Here is a 14,501-nt window from a genome sequence, read left to right as displayed (position 1 = left end):
TGTCTTATTCAAGTTCAGTTTTGTTCCTTCTATTATAAACTGTTCAGTTTAGTTTTAATCCTTTATTGTGACAAATGCACTTTTTTAAGTCACAAGTGGAAAAGGTTGTTGTGATACTACTACCACACTGGAGTGTGATGCTCAAGTGATGGAGATAGAAGAATGGATGGGCTCCTGCGGATAACAGGTGATCTTGATCCAACTCCTTGGGTCAAGGCAGAAATCAGGTTCATGGGTGGCTCGCCATCTCTCTCGTCAGGTAGAATCTCAAATCCACATGTAATTTTCCATAGGATCTCAAAAACCTCACCTGTGTAGAAACAGAGCTATTACTATTTTGCATCATCAACTTCAATTGTTTTATGGCCATAATCAATATCACATAAATACATCACAGTAACACAAAGTGAGCAGATGAATAATTTTTAACTGTACAGTTTTTCTTAGCATGGAATACTTTATCCTGTCTTTACATTTCACATCATGAATTATTAGCCTATTAATCCATAACTTGTGATTATTAAGCATATTAATCAATTACAAATAATACGTATTTCCTTTGAACTACAAAGTTAATGTTTTTAACCATTTGTTTAACATTTTTCAACTTATCTATGAATAACAAAATCATGTATGCTATTAACACACATATTTCGAAACTGTGGGCTACACCAGTACACACACTGTGTTACGCTTGACTATTCATTGTTAAAAACATCCATAACCAACTGTAATAGTGCAAATGTATACAGTACACTACTAACACAAATACAAACAGCAACAACCTCGAGGCAAAAACTGTAGCACTTTACTGTTAGGAGTAGGTCGCAATGCCAAGTTAGTGTGGTATAACAGTTGGAGGGCGGGCGCCAATATCATCTGCAGCACGAGCTAACATCGCTCCTGCGTTAGCATTAACTCACCAAGACATTGATAAACGCGGTAAAACTCCCATCGCACAAGTCCTCGGTTCCTCCCTCACGTCTCCTGCGAGTATCTTGGAGTGTTAGCTTTGTGTTTACATCAACATTTCACACTGTAAACATTGTGTAATTTCACTCGTTTCTCTTTGTCGACAGACAGGTAAAAACAAACAAACATTCACACCTTTGTTTCTACTTACAGAGAAGTAGAGTTTATTTCTTACAATATTCCCATATCATCCCTCAGTTGTCTTCAAGTTGCTTGAATGTTTGTTTGTTTGTTTTTACCTGTCAGTCTAACTACATCGCTCTGGCATAGTCTCATTGATCAAATAAGGTGTCAATCACAGTTGCTGTGCTTAGACCAGCTGTCATTGGTCAAACAGGGAGGTGCACACTTCCCATTGGCTAAAATTGGAAAGTCCCACCTCTCAGCAAGGAGCTTGTGCTCATAGGCGCAGGAATGACACGAGCAGATGACAAAGAGAAACGAGTGAAATTACTCATTGTCTACAGTGTGAAATGTTGATGTAAACACAAAGCTAACACTCCGAGATACTCGCAGGAGACGTGAGGGAGGAACCGAGGACCTGTGCGATGGGAGTTTTACCGCGTTTATCAATGTCTTGGTGAGTTAATGCTAACGCAGGTAGTGATGTTAGCTTGTGCTGCAGATGATATCGGCGCCCACCGCTGTGTAAAGTGTGTGCTTCCCTCCAACTGTTATACCACACTAACTTGGCGTTGTGACCTACTCCTAACAGTAAAGTGCTACAGTTGTTTTGCCTCGAGGTCGTTGCCATTTGTATTTGTGTTAGTAGTGTACTGTATACATTTGCACTATTACAGTTGGTTATGGATGTTATTAACGATGAATAGTCAAGCGTAACACAGTGTGTGTACTGGTGTAGCCCACAGTTTCGAAATATGTGTGTTAATAGCATACATGATTTTGTTATTCATAGTTAAGTTGAAAAATGTTAAACAAATGGTTAAAAACATTAACTTTGTAGTTCAAAGGAAATACGTATTATTTGTAATTGATTAATATGCTTAATAATCACAAGTTATGGATTAATAGGCTAATAATTCATGATGTGAAATGTAAAGACAGGATAAAGTATTCCATGCTGAGAAAAACTGTACAGTTAAAAGTTATTCATCTGCTCACTTTGTGTTACTATGATGTATTTATGTGATATTGATTATGGCCATAAAACAATTGAAGTTGATGATGCAAAATAGTAATAGCTCTGTTTCTACACAGGTGAGGTTTTTGAGATCCTATGGAAAATTACATGTGGATTTGAGATTCTACCTGACGAGAGAGATGGCGAGCCACCCATGAACCTGATCTCTGCCTTGACCCAAGGAGTTGGATCAAGATCACCTATTATCCGCAGGAGCCCATCCATTCTTCTATCTCCATCACTTGAGCATCACACTCCAGTGTGGTAGTAGTATCACAGCAACCTTTTCCACTTGACTTGTAACTTAAAAAGTGCATTTGTCACAATAAAGGATTAAAACTAAACTGAACAGTTTATAACAGAAGGAACAAAACTGAACTTGAATAAGACAACCAGTGCAACTCTGTTATTTTTTGTCAGGGACACTTTGATTCGTCTTTGTATTATTTTCTGGTAATATTGTTACCTTGTGAAGCATTGAACTAACTGTTTTTAAAGGGTTAACATCTGAGTGCCACGCTACAGACTAAGGACAGGCAAACAGTGCAAACTTCATAATCCAGCCCGGTCTCTTTTGTTGGTATATACTTAGGTGGAAAGTACTGCCTAGTTTCCCTGTACGTTTTGGGGAAATTACCCAGTACTGTCAGCCTAAGGACAGGCAAACAGTGCACACTTCATAATCCAGCCCGGTCTCTTTTGTCAGTACATACTTAGGTGGAAAGTACTGCCTAGTTTCCCTGTAAGTTTTGGGAAAATTACCCAGTACTTTCAGACTAAGGACGGGCAAACAGTGCAAACTTCATAATCCAGCCCGGTCTCTTTTGTTAGTATATACTTAGGTGGAAAGTACTGCCTAGTTTCCCTGTAAGTTTTGGTGAAAGTACGCTGTAGATTTGAGAACAGCACTTACCATGTGGTTTCTGTGTAATTAAATAATAAAAACATTTTATAACTTTTCATGACTCATTATTGTGTATTTTAAGATATATGTAGGCTATATTATTACATTACTGTATTGTTTGTGTTTCGTCCTCGGATGGCACTACAAGACTTCCAGAGATGTGCACTTGACAGAGGTAAGTTTGCTTTGTACTCCAGCCTGCCCGTTAATGAGGCAATTTGCAGAATATAGACCCATTTCTTGACATATTCATATTCAAACTCATTCAATGAAATGTAAACAAAACATAAATATTAAAACCCTGGAGTGTGGGTGAAATTGCCTGATGACACATAGGCTACATAAAAGTGACTGAATCAACTGCCATGAGCAAAGGGCAAAAGCATTTGTTTTTACTGCACTTCATACATATACAGATTCATATAAGGAAATTAAACCATAAGTTTTGGGAAATTACATAAGTGACGATTTATACTCTAACCCCCAGGAAAGTATGTGCTAGGTGACCGCAAGGGATACTCTAACTCCGAGGGAAGTATATGCCAAGTGACCGTGTCGTTATACACTAACTCCTGGGAAAGTATGTGGTAAGTGACCGGGAGGAATTATGCTCTAACTCCCGGAAAAGTATGTGCTAAGTGACCGCGAGGGATACTCTAACTCCTGGGAAAGTATGTGGTAAGTGACCGGGAGGAGTTATGCTCTAACTCCCGGGAAAGTACATGTAAGTTCCCGGGAATTATACGCTAACTCCCGGGAAAGTGAGCGAGAGGTACACTCTAAAACGCGGGCTGACTTATGAAGTGTTACTGTTATTTGCATTATAAAAACCCAAACGGCCTGTCAGACAGTCGTGGCGGTTGATTGTTTCCTCATTCATTCCAAAAATGTTCACACGAGGGTGAAACATAGGTTCTCTGCATCTTCTTTCATCGTTTCAATGTCTCCTTCTTGCAACAATAACCGCAGCCATGTGTGCGAAATTTCGCATACAAACCGTTTGCACCTCCCTTTGACACGTGTTAAATATAGACCGCTATTTTGCACCTTTGAAAGAGGCAACCCTTAGTGCGTACTGTAAGTAAATTAGTTTGTTTGCGTGTGCAATGAGTTTGCACACGTTTTTATACACGCAAACCCTTAGTAGAGCCGGCCCAAAGTCAGTACTACACTGCAAATTGACATTTCTTTTCCTTCAACAACAAACGCACATGGTTAGATTTAGGCAACAAAAGGACATGGTTAGGTTTAGGAAAAAAGAACAGGGTTTGGCTGTCTGTGTTTGTTGGACCCATCCACCACCCCTATTGCCCACCCATCCCACTTGGACATTCACAGTCATAACTTTCGTCCTTGTCCCACCGTGTTTCCCCCTACCTAATCTGTTTATGGGATCTCAGTCTGACACCTGTTACATTTCCACTGTTTTGTTGAATTTAACTTTTTCACAACTTTTTCAGACTTTGCTCCTGAACATAAACATCTGCCCTTTCAGCTGCCATACAGTGCTGTGTTCTGCTGTCTCTGGAGATGGCATTATTTGCAAGACCACAAGAGGGTGCTGTTAGATCTCTAATGAAAACAGTTTGCTGTAGGCATATTGTGACTTGAGGTAACATTTTGATAAATGTAACAGTAAGGTGCAAGGTTATAATAATACTCACATCAATATTTATGTCGCATACAGTTTATAAGTGAAGATTCAGGCTTGTTGTCTTAGTTTGCATTTAGAGTTTTCATTTAGATGCAGCTGTAAATCTACCTAATGTACAGTGAGACAGATAAACTACAGGCCACAAGAGGCTGACTGATGCTCCGAGCTCAAGTACTGAATGAGTAAATAGAAATCCTTACCTCCTCTGTAAAACTGTTTTTTCTGAATTGGAGTCTCTTTTAGGTCCAGTGTGTAGGATTTAGGGGGATATACTGGCAGACATGGAAAATAATATTATAAATATGTTTTCTTTAGTGTATAATCACCAGAAAATAAGAATTGTTGTCTTTTCATTATCTCAGAATTAACCATTTATACCTACACAGGGAACAGGTCCTCGTCCATAGAGATCACTGTGTTGCACCACCATGTTTTTACAGTAGCCCATAGCGGACAAGCCAAGCACTGGCCCTAGCAATGCATTCTCATCCTAACTTGGTTTGGCAATGGTGTAAGGTATTTATGATAGGCCCAAGTGCACACTGTAAGGCGCCCTAGTCACTATAGGTATGAAGCACACACACACACACACACACACACACAAATGGAGTTTTAGGCATACATATATGTTACCAACAATGTGTCTTACTGCCGCTTTAATGTTATATCCACTTGCAGGTGTACCCAGCTTGATCAGTCTTGAGAGACTTTGCATCTAAACTAGCTGCTGTAAATCGTATCGTCTCCTTGCATGATTAAAAGGATAGTGCACCCCAAAATGAAAATTCAGCCATTATCTACTCACCCATATGCCGAGGAAGGCTCAGGTGAAGTTTTAGAGTCCTCATATCGCTTGCGGAGATCCCAGGGGAAAGGAGGTAGCAACACAACTCCACCTAATGGAGGCTTACGCCGCCCCAGATTCAAACGTCCAAAAACACATAATTGAAACCACAGAATATCTCCATACTGCTCGTCCGTAGTGATCCAAGTGTCCTGAAGCCCTGACATAAAAAGTTGTTTTTACACGTGAGCGTGGTGTACAGAGAGGCAGTTAGAGCTACAGGCTACAATGAGGCTAAAAACAGAGTTTAAATGACGCTTTTCCAAACAACTTTTTATGTCGGGGCTTTATTCAGTGTTTTTACCTGTTTAAATCACCTGGTCTGTTAAATTTGGAGAGGAGGAGACCTCTGTGGATAATTCAGCTCCCGCTAAAAACCTCCTGAACAATAAACACTGAAGGAATTCTAACCAGTAGGGCATTCAGTTGGTTGCAATCTGCAATCCTCAGTGCTAGATGCCACTGAATTTTACACTCCAGACCTTGAATGTGCTGTCTTGACATCAAATACTTTTGTTTCATAACTCAGCTGAGTGCATTGATTTAGTCCACTTATTCATAAACTTTAAAACTTTAAGGTGTGTTCAACCTCTTTTGTAGAAATTAGATTCCCGCTACACCTAACTGCATTGTTAATTACTACTTACTCCCATTAATTTGGGAGCTGTCCAAAGGCTTTTTCAGTAAAAGTGCCATGCCTAAAACCATAGCTGTTCCTTTCTCAAATGCTTTTGGATTGACTGTAAAGAAAGAGGAGCAAGACAAGCAAGAAGAAGAAAGAGCATCATATATCAGGTAAACTGTCAAGGATGTCTAATTGAAAAAATATACCTGAAAACATTTCAGTCTGACTTTACATGACATCCTGTGATGTAAGCAGCAGAAGACAGGTAGATCTGACACACTGAAGTGTATCTGTGCTTTTCCTTAGTGCTGCTTTTGACACACCTGACAACAACATGCGAATAAACAAGATATGATTTGGACCCTCACACTGTTCTAAACTGATGTCATTCATAAAACACTCAAGGAAAATTTGTAAATGTAAGACTTTGACTAAATGTGTTTATGAGAGTATATGATAAGCAAATAAACCTTACAGAGTTACATATGTCTTTATTGGCACATCCCTTTTACTGAAAACATAATCAGTACAAAAAAGAGAATTAACCATTTCAAAGGGGTTCCAGCCCAAACCACAACCACCTGACAGACACATGAGGCTCTGACGTACATTTGTAGACACAAAAAAAAGACACTGCATTCACAATGCTCCAATCAACCAAGTATCTAGACTTGTGCCAAGAATCCAGTCACTTAATTTGCCAGACAGGTGTGTGACTCAGTATTCCAGGAAGCTGACTGATGGCCTTTTGAACATGTTTGAATACTGGTGTCTGCATCGGGAGGTGTACAGTAAAATGATCATCCACTCCTGACAACAGCCCATTTTGGAAGCTGGAAGACAATGAGAGGTAAACAAATATATTATTCATTTTAAAACTTCACTTTTATCTTATACAGGTGGCTGATTACCTAGTATGCTTTCATGCAATCTTAAAGCATACTAAGTATGAAGTTCCTGAAAGCCATTCTTGAGTAAAACTACAGATATCTTAAAGGTAAAGACTGTCACCTATTAGTATACTTAAGTGAAAGTCTTAGATATTTACTGTACTTAAGTATCAAAAGTAATTTATGGTATTAAATGTAATTAAGTATTGATAGTAAAAATAGATGTAAATGCTGTTAATAAAGAAGTTTATTTCTTCTTAAGATGTACACCACCCCCAGTGTTGGGCAAGTTACTCTCAAAATGTAATATATTATATATTACTAGTTACCTTCGTTTGAAAATAATAAATCAATTTACTTTTGTGTTACATTGACCAAAATGAGCTCAGAAGAATGTATGTTCATTTTAAATGGATGAGGGTCATACAGTATTGTTTCACAGCAGATAAGCACAGAAACAAAAAAAAATTAACGGGAGGCCAGCTCCGTATCCCCGCTGCTTTAGGGTGCCATAGGGCGCAGAAGCAGAACGGGGTACATTGTAGATGCTGCAGGTGTATTAATGGAAACATACTGAACATGATAAATACATATTATAAATACAGGTAATATAACGTGTTACCTAGTAACACGTTATAAGTATAGGTTATAAGTAGTGTTATAAGTAAGTAGTAAGTAAGTAATAAGTAAGTAAATAGTTTTTTTTCCCAACTTTAAAGGATTTAAAGAACAAAATCCAGTTTTTCTTCCCTACCACTCCGTCATTCATTCATCTGTCCATAGTAAAAGTAAAGTAGAAGTAAAAGTTTGCAGAGGTATATAAATTCAATTAAAGATATTCCAAAAAGTTACTTAACTACTGTAACAAAGTGTTATTACTTGTTAAATTACAACACTGACTGTAGAGACAGAAAAGATTTGATGTAGCTTGGATAGTCTTTACTCTTGTGAAAGAACATTTAAAACCAAAGCCATTTTACTATTTAACAAATGAAAGCATGTGATTCCTTTACTGAATGTAAAGGGAATAATTGGAACTTATTGATTTTTATATTTTCTTAATAAACACTAGATGTAGATTTTATAGGAGGAGCTTGAGCACAGTTTACATAAAATGCAGCAATGGGATTGCCTCTTGCCATTATGTTGTGATACTTCAGTGTGATATAAAAAAAGTTGTTGCTTTGGTCATATAAGTCTGTAGGAAAATAGTTTTTTTGGGAGCTGCAGGGAATCTTGTGACGGACCCTGAAAATTGCAGTACCACTGTTTGGCCTCTACAAAAATTGGCTTCAAAGCCCACTACTCTTTCTGGGGGCCTAGTCCGCTTGGCTCTGTTGTCAGGCTTTAGAAAATCTAGCCTGTGATGGAAAACTTTGGGCAATGACAGGTCATTTCAGAGAGACCAGTTGTCAGTCATGTCAGTCACTGCTTATGGACTGCAGTGGAACTGTCAAACTGGACAGCACTGATGAAATATGAATCAAGATTAAAGTTACCCACTTTAATGAGAAAACTTTTGTTTTCATCAGCAACCCTTTTTTTCAAGGATGAAAGCTAAAAATAGATCTTGACAATAAAAACTAAGACAAAATCTACGTTTCATTTTTGTTGAGGAGATGAGAGGTGACAAAAATGTTAGTGGTGGACTATCGCACACTGAGAGCCGAGAATGGCCGTGCTTGTAATTATGTTCAAATACCGCATGAGTGACAGGCTGATAAACTCCAGTAAACAGTCTGCACCAGGTTGTTTTGGTAGCCAGCAAAAACATTCCAGAGCAGTTTCAGTTGTAAATGCGACTTGTAAGCTGTAATTCAGCAGTAAAAAATCAGTGTCTGACTTTGGATGGTGGAGCTGCTGAATAGATTTGTCAAATGAGTTAGTTGCAGCAGCCTGAACTCAGATCAGTTGAAAGTGTAGTTTTAATCACCAACTCTGTGAGAGGACACAAGTTTAAAACTCCAGACTAAGATGTTGCAGATTAAGAAAGAATTCAGAAGTTAATTACGTTATTTTTCTGCTTCTTAACAGTGAGATGGATAAGTCTAAGTTTAGAGTGAACCTGGGTACAAATCCCAGTTGTCTCAGATTAGTTATTTGTGGCTTCAAAGTTTTTGAGAGCATATATAGAGACATGTTGAGCTTTTCAAATGATGATCAGTAAGTAAGCGCTGGTAAATCACCCTTAAACCTGTCCAGTACTGCTGGAGAGAAGACCGTTTGTGTGTATGAATTATTTGTAGTTATAAAAAAAAATGTCTAAATGAAATTCTTATACAATCTGTCAACTTCATTCTAATTTCTGATACATGAATTAGCCTAACTGGATTAGTTTAAAGATTAAAAAAAAAACTAAGACTAATTCTAAAATAGATGACAAAATGAACACTGTAAATGCTTCACTTAAGAAACGTCACTGCACAACAACCATCCTTAAATTACATAATGTTACATTTCAACAATGGGATATAGGTACGTAAGTTACATGTTACGTTAAAATAACACTGACTTTTGGTTTCATACGTGTCAAAAGCTGCGACCTCTAGGGTGAAGGGCCTCCTCTGTTTTGTCTGGTCATGTGGCACCAATTTCAAATGTCTTTGCATCTTTCTACTACATGGACAGCCCAGTTTTGTAAAACACCATCTTTTCAGTTGTGAAATACTTCTTAATTGTATTTGTTGGCATTTTGATCCATTCGTCTCTTAATGTCACAAAGTCGGTCATAAAGAACTGATTGTTGGGGTGAAACTGAATGTGTAATGTGTATTTCTTATTGACACTGGAGATCTGGAATCCTGGTCCTGTCTCGTACTAGAACCTGTGTTGACACATAAATTTGATTCCTGCAGTTTTTCAACCAAGTTGTTCTAGTCACCTAAACATTTCCAACACTTCCATTGTTTTGAGCAAATTTGTAGTAACAAACACCTGAAACGTAAAAAAAAAAGTGAATATTTTCATTTTTCATGTTCAGTATGTGACATTATGTATCCCCCAAAACATCCCCAATACTGTGCATAATTAGTTGCCTATGAACTTCATTCTAAAGAGAAAAGACTGTATAATCCTTTGGAGAGAGGTTATTTCTTCTATATGATATATGCATGATTTGCGTGAATGATCCCTGTATTTTCTTTTTTAAATGGTATCAAAAGTCAAGAAAACTGACTGGATAAAAATGTGGGAGTTTATAGCTCTGTTGGAGCTTGTTGCTTGTTACTATATAGTCTAAATAATGTATGTTGACTGATATCTGAGGGTTAAAGTACTGCCTTGGAGGTTTGATTTAAAACTCAATTTAACCCTGGATTACAAGTGACACCAGGAAACTAGATTCAAACAAGTCAACAAGCTAATCTGGTTTAAAAAAAAAAAAACAAAAAAAAAAACATCTTTGAGTAAAGCTTTTGTTCATATTCAGTGATGCATAACAGTGAAGATATGCCAATGAGATGGTAGCATCTCAAAGGTTGGCCTGCTACATTTTTGGAATTGTTGGCTTTCTGGGAACATTCTGAAGGAAGTTTATCTACCAGCACAACTTCAAATAACACCTTACAGTTTATCATTATCACCTAATAATGATAGTGATGCAAATAACCTAATTGTGATGCAGGCTACAAAATCTGATACAGAGGGGGAGGGAATATCATCTACTTGGCAGAGGTCTGCACTCTCTGAGTGCTTTTCTAGTTGAATCTGAATATGTAATTTGGGAAAGCACAAATAATGGAAACTGATATTAAAGCCCCATGTACGTTCTCACAGGAATTCTTGAAAACATTTATATTAATAATAATAATAATAATAATAACAACAACAATAATAATTAAACAGCACAAAATCAATAGAGTTTCAAAATAACTTGATTCACTTAGCCAATGGCTGGCAATTTTTAAGGTGGAACATTTAGTTGTATGATTTGATGATTTGATTCCATCAGTTTTTAATGACTGTTGTGGATGACATACACTTTTAGAAATTAGTGGATCTTTAAGTGTTAAAGAATATATATGAATTTCGACCAGATTATGTGAACTGCATATATTCTAATCCTCAACTGGAGGGGGAAAAAAAGCGCTGTGGAGCGTCGTTCCTGGGGGCTACAGTAACACCAAACCCCTGTGCTTGACTGAGAAGGTCTAAATGAACAAAACTGCTATTTTTAAATATCCCATCAGGAGAAACTCTCACGCCAGCCTGTTCTAGTTTGCTCTAAAAATGTCGGCGTGCAACCTCATGCTGTGGATGATAAACAAGGTGCAGACTTCCATCTGTGTCATAGGTTTAGAAGAAATACAGTGAGTGCTGGATGAAGCAGTGAGTGACAACAACCCTGCTCGCATTTTAGAGTACTGTTTGCAGTGGAAACGCCTGTCTGAAGGGTTACTTTTGGTTCCAAAGGTACTACACCCAAAGCGTTTAGTGGAAACAGGGCTTAATTCTACCCATTGTTGCTTGTTATTATTCTGGAATAAAATGACTGTGTGTCAGCCATTATGTTTCTTAAAAGTGATTCATACCATTGTGAATGAACACAAGACAAAAAATACCCATTCTGTTTGCAACGCGGGATTTTGATTTCACTAACTAGTTGTTTTATTTCCTACACTTTATTGAAAAATGATTGCTATTCTGTGGTCTCCCCCATATATTATATATATATGTATATATATATATATATATATATATATATACACATAGGTATATTTATATATATATTCTTAGGTATATTTTATTATATGTTTTCAATTTATACAGTTATGTGTTGTTAGATAATTTAAATTTTATGCTAGATAATATGGTTGCTATACAGAGTTCCTGCTTTGGTTAATCGACAGACATGATTTTCTTTTTTTCACTGTTGTTATTGTTGTTATGTCATTTCAACAGACTTATTTCTTGTTATTCAACTTTTTCTTCTTTTTACTATTTTCATTGCTGCTTGTAATTCCTGCTAGACATTGTCTCTTGTTATTTGGTTTTATGGACTTTTTTCATCATTGTATTGCAATTGCTCTTATATATAGCTATGTATCCCTCTAGCCTGTTGAATATGAACTAAGGGCATTAGAAAGCTTAATGCTAGTCAACTGTCCCTGAATAAGCAATGGTTTGATGATAATGATAATGATAATTGGTTATATGCAAATATTAAATCAACTTGATGCTTTGAAGGCACAACAATTTCATTGCCAATGAATATTAAGTTAGAAAATTACGTAACTTAAAGGAAAACTTTGTTAGCATCAGTTTTACCTCATGATATAACGTTTTCAGTCTTTTCATTTGAATTTAATCATCTGTATTGCAGCAAAATGTGATCCAAAGCAGACAGACTGACCAACACCATCATAAAACCTGTCAGAAATGCTGCATACACCTGACAAACTGAACTGTTGGCAAACTTAACGCCCTCTGCTAGGCCAGATTAAGTGCGTGAGCGGAACACTTCACATGCAGGTATCCCGCTAACTGGATAGCAACACCCATGTTAGAGGTGTTGTCTGTTACAGCAACAAGGTTTCTGTTGGCAATCCCCCATTCTTGTGTTGCGTTTTGCAGGAGGTCTGCAATGTTTGCTCCAGTGTGACTTTGTATTAAATCGTGTATGTAGCAGTCACCAGTTCTCTGTCTCTGGATGGTGGAGTGGAAAGTGAGCCCTCATGATCGTAGTTTTCCCAAAGTGTTTTATTCTCATATGACACTGCTTGCAAATCAAGGGTCATATCCAAGTCCTCCTTTCCTTCTGTGTTAAAAAATCCAAAATTAGTCCAGACATTTCATTTTATTATTATTGGGTTTTTTTTTGCAATTCTGATTTCCTTGTCTGCTGCCTCCATTTTTGTTTTGATGAACTTCCTGCCAAATGCTGACTGAGACTTCTGCTGACCTCACCAGGAAAAAAAACAACAGCATCTAGTGGGACAAAGAAGCGATTGATTTTATTATTCTCATTCCAAAAATAGTATGTAACTTGGCCTCCATACATCAATACAATGTCACCATGCAAAATACAGCAGTGCCATGCTGTATTAGCTGATTTTTTCCCCACCTCCAAGGTATGCATGTCTTGTGATTGATTTAGTAATAATTTGTGTTGCTTGTATTCTCTCTCTAGTTGGGATGGCGTTTCTAAAAGCACTGGGATACATGGTTGTTCTTCTAGTTATACACTCCACTCTGAAGAACTGGGGATACAGAGAATCTCTGAATGTATTCTTTGAGGTAAGAGTCATAATTAATATGACCTAACACACAAGGGTATGGTGTTCTACCATGAAATACTGCAACTGGTGTGATTTGACTACCTCATTAAACATATGAGATATATCACTGTAGTATGTTTAGTTAATAATTGACATTAGTTACAGTTACTGTTAAATGTAGACAAAGAGAAGTACAATTCAACTAATCCTTTGAAAAACTGATTATTCCAGGAACTAATGGGTTCAACTCACACTCAAGCCAGAGTAAAAAGAATGGGTGAGTCACATGGTTAACCTTGGGAGCAGACCAATCTGCAAGCTCGTAATTGGTCTGGCGATGCCGGGCTCTCACATTTTGATAGTATCAACAGACTTTACAGTGGCTTGAAATAGTTTGGGCACCCCTGGTCAAAATTTATTTTACTGTGAATAGTTAAATAAGTAGAAGATGAACTGATGTCCAAACGGCGTGGAGTTAAAGATGAAACATGCTTTTCAACATGGTTCGTGTATTATATTTGTTTTGTACAATTTTCAAGTGGAAAAAAAGAAAGGAGCCCCAAGCAAAAGATTGGGCACCTCAAGACATTTGAGCTCTCAGACAACTTTTACCAGGGTCTCAGACCATAACTAGCTTGTTAGGGCTCTGGCTTGTTCACAGTTATCATTAGGAAAGACCAGGTGATGCAAATTTCAAAGCTTTATCAATACTCTGACTCCTGAAACCTTGTACCAATGGGCTCCTCTAAACAGCTGCCTAGCGCCAGACATTTGCAAAGGAACATCTAAACAGGCCTGACACCTGATACATTTTAGAAACAAGTCCTGTCGACTGCTAAAATTAAAATTGAAATGTTTGGACACGTTGTGGGCAAATGGTATGTTTGGGGGAAAAAAGGGCACAGAATTTAATGAAAAGAACACCTGTCCAGCTGTTAAACACGGGGGTGGATCGATCATGCCTTGGGCTTGTGTTGCAGCCAGTGGCACGGGAAGCATTTCACAGGTAGAAGGAAGAATGGATTCAGTTAGATTACAGCAAATTCTGGAAGCAAACATCACACCATCTGTAAAAAAAGCTGAAGATGAAGAGATGATAGCTTCTACAACAGGACAGTGATCCTAAACACATCTTGATGTCCCCAGACCGAAACATCATCATTAAAATTTTGTAGGAAGAATGGGTGAAAATCCCCCAAACAAGAATTGGTTGGTTACAAAAACTGTTTATTATGCTGATCTGTTCTGTACGACAT

General features: G+C 37.6%; 1 protein-coding gene and 1 long non-coding RNA gene across 3 annotated transcripts in view; both read left to right on the top strand.

The window, feature by feature from the left end:
- The first annotated feature begins 1,399 nt into the window (after positions 1 to 1,399).
- Positions 1,400 to 3,059, top strand: LOC126398886 (uncharacterized). 2 transcript variants are annotated; one of them, XR_007570823.1, is made up of 3 exons: positions 1,400 to 1,552; positions 2,191 to 2,705; positions 2,956 to 3,059. It is a non-coding gene; the product is annotated as an uncharacterized LOC126398886 (long non-coding RNA). The 2 variants fall into 2 exon arrangements; XR_007570822.1 differs by having other exon boundaries at positions 2,831 to 3,014.
- A 3,877-nt stretch (positions 3,060 to 6,936) lies between these two features.
- LOC126399150 (adhesion G-protein coupled receptor F1-like) overlaps positions 6,937 to 14,501 on the top strand; it is a 74,702-nt gene continuing 67,137 nt past the window's right edge. Inside the window, exons 1-2 of the mRNA XM_050058979.1 lie at positions 6,937 to 6,990; positions 13,158 to 13,264. Of these exons, the coding sequence (XP_049914936.1) occupies positions 6,984 to 6,990; positions 13,158 to 13,264 (114 nt within the window). The 5' untranslated portion in view covers positions 6,937 to 6,983. The remainder of the gene's footprint in view (positions 6,991 to 13,157; positions 13,265 to 14,501) is intronic.

Source organism: Epinephelus moara, chromosome 12 (assembly GCF_006386435.1).
Source record: "Epinephelus moara isolate mb chromosome 12, YSFRI_EMoa_1.0, whole genome shotgun sequence".
NCBI classification, from domain to species: Eukaryota; Metazoa; Chordata; class Actinopteri; order Perciformes; family Serranidae; genus Epinephelus; species Epinephelus moara.
Note: the sequence above shows the minus strand (reverse complement) of the source record. Positions and strands in the feature narration are given on the sequence as shown.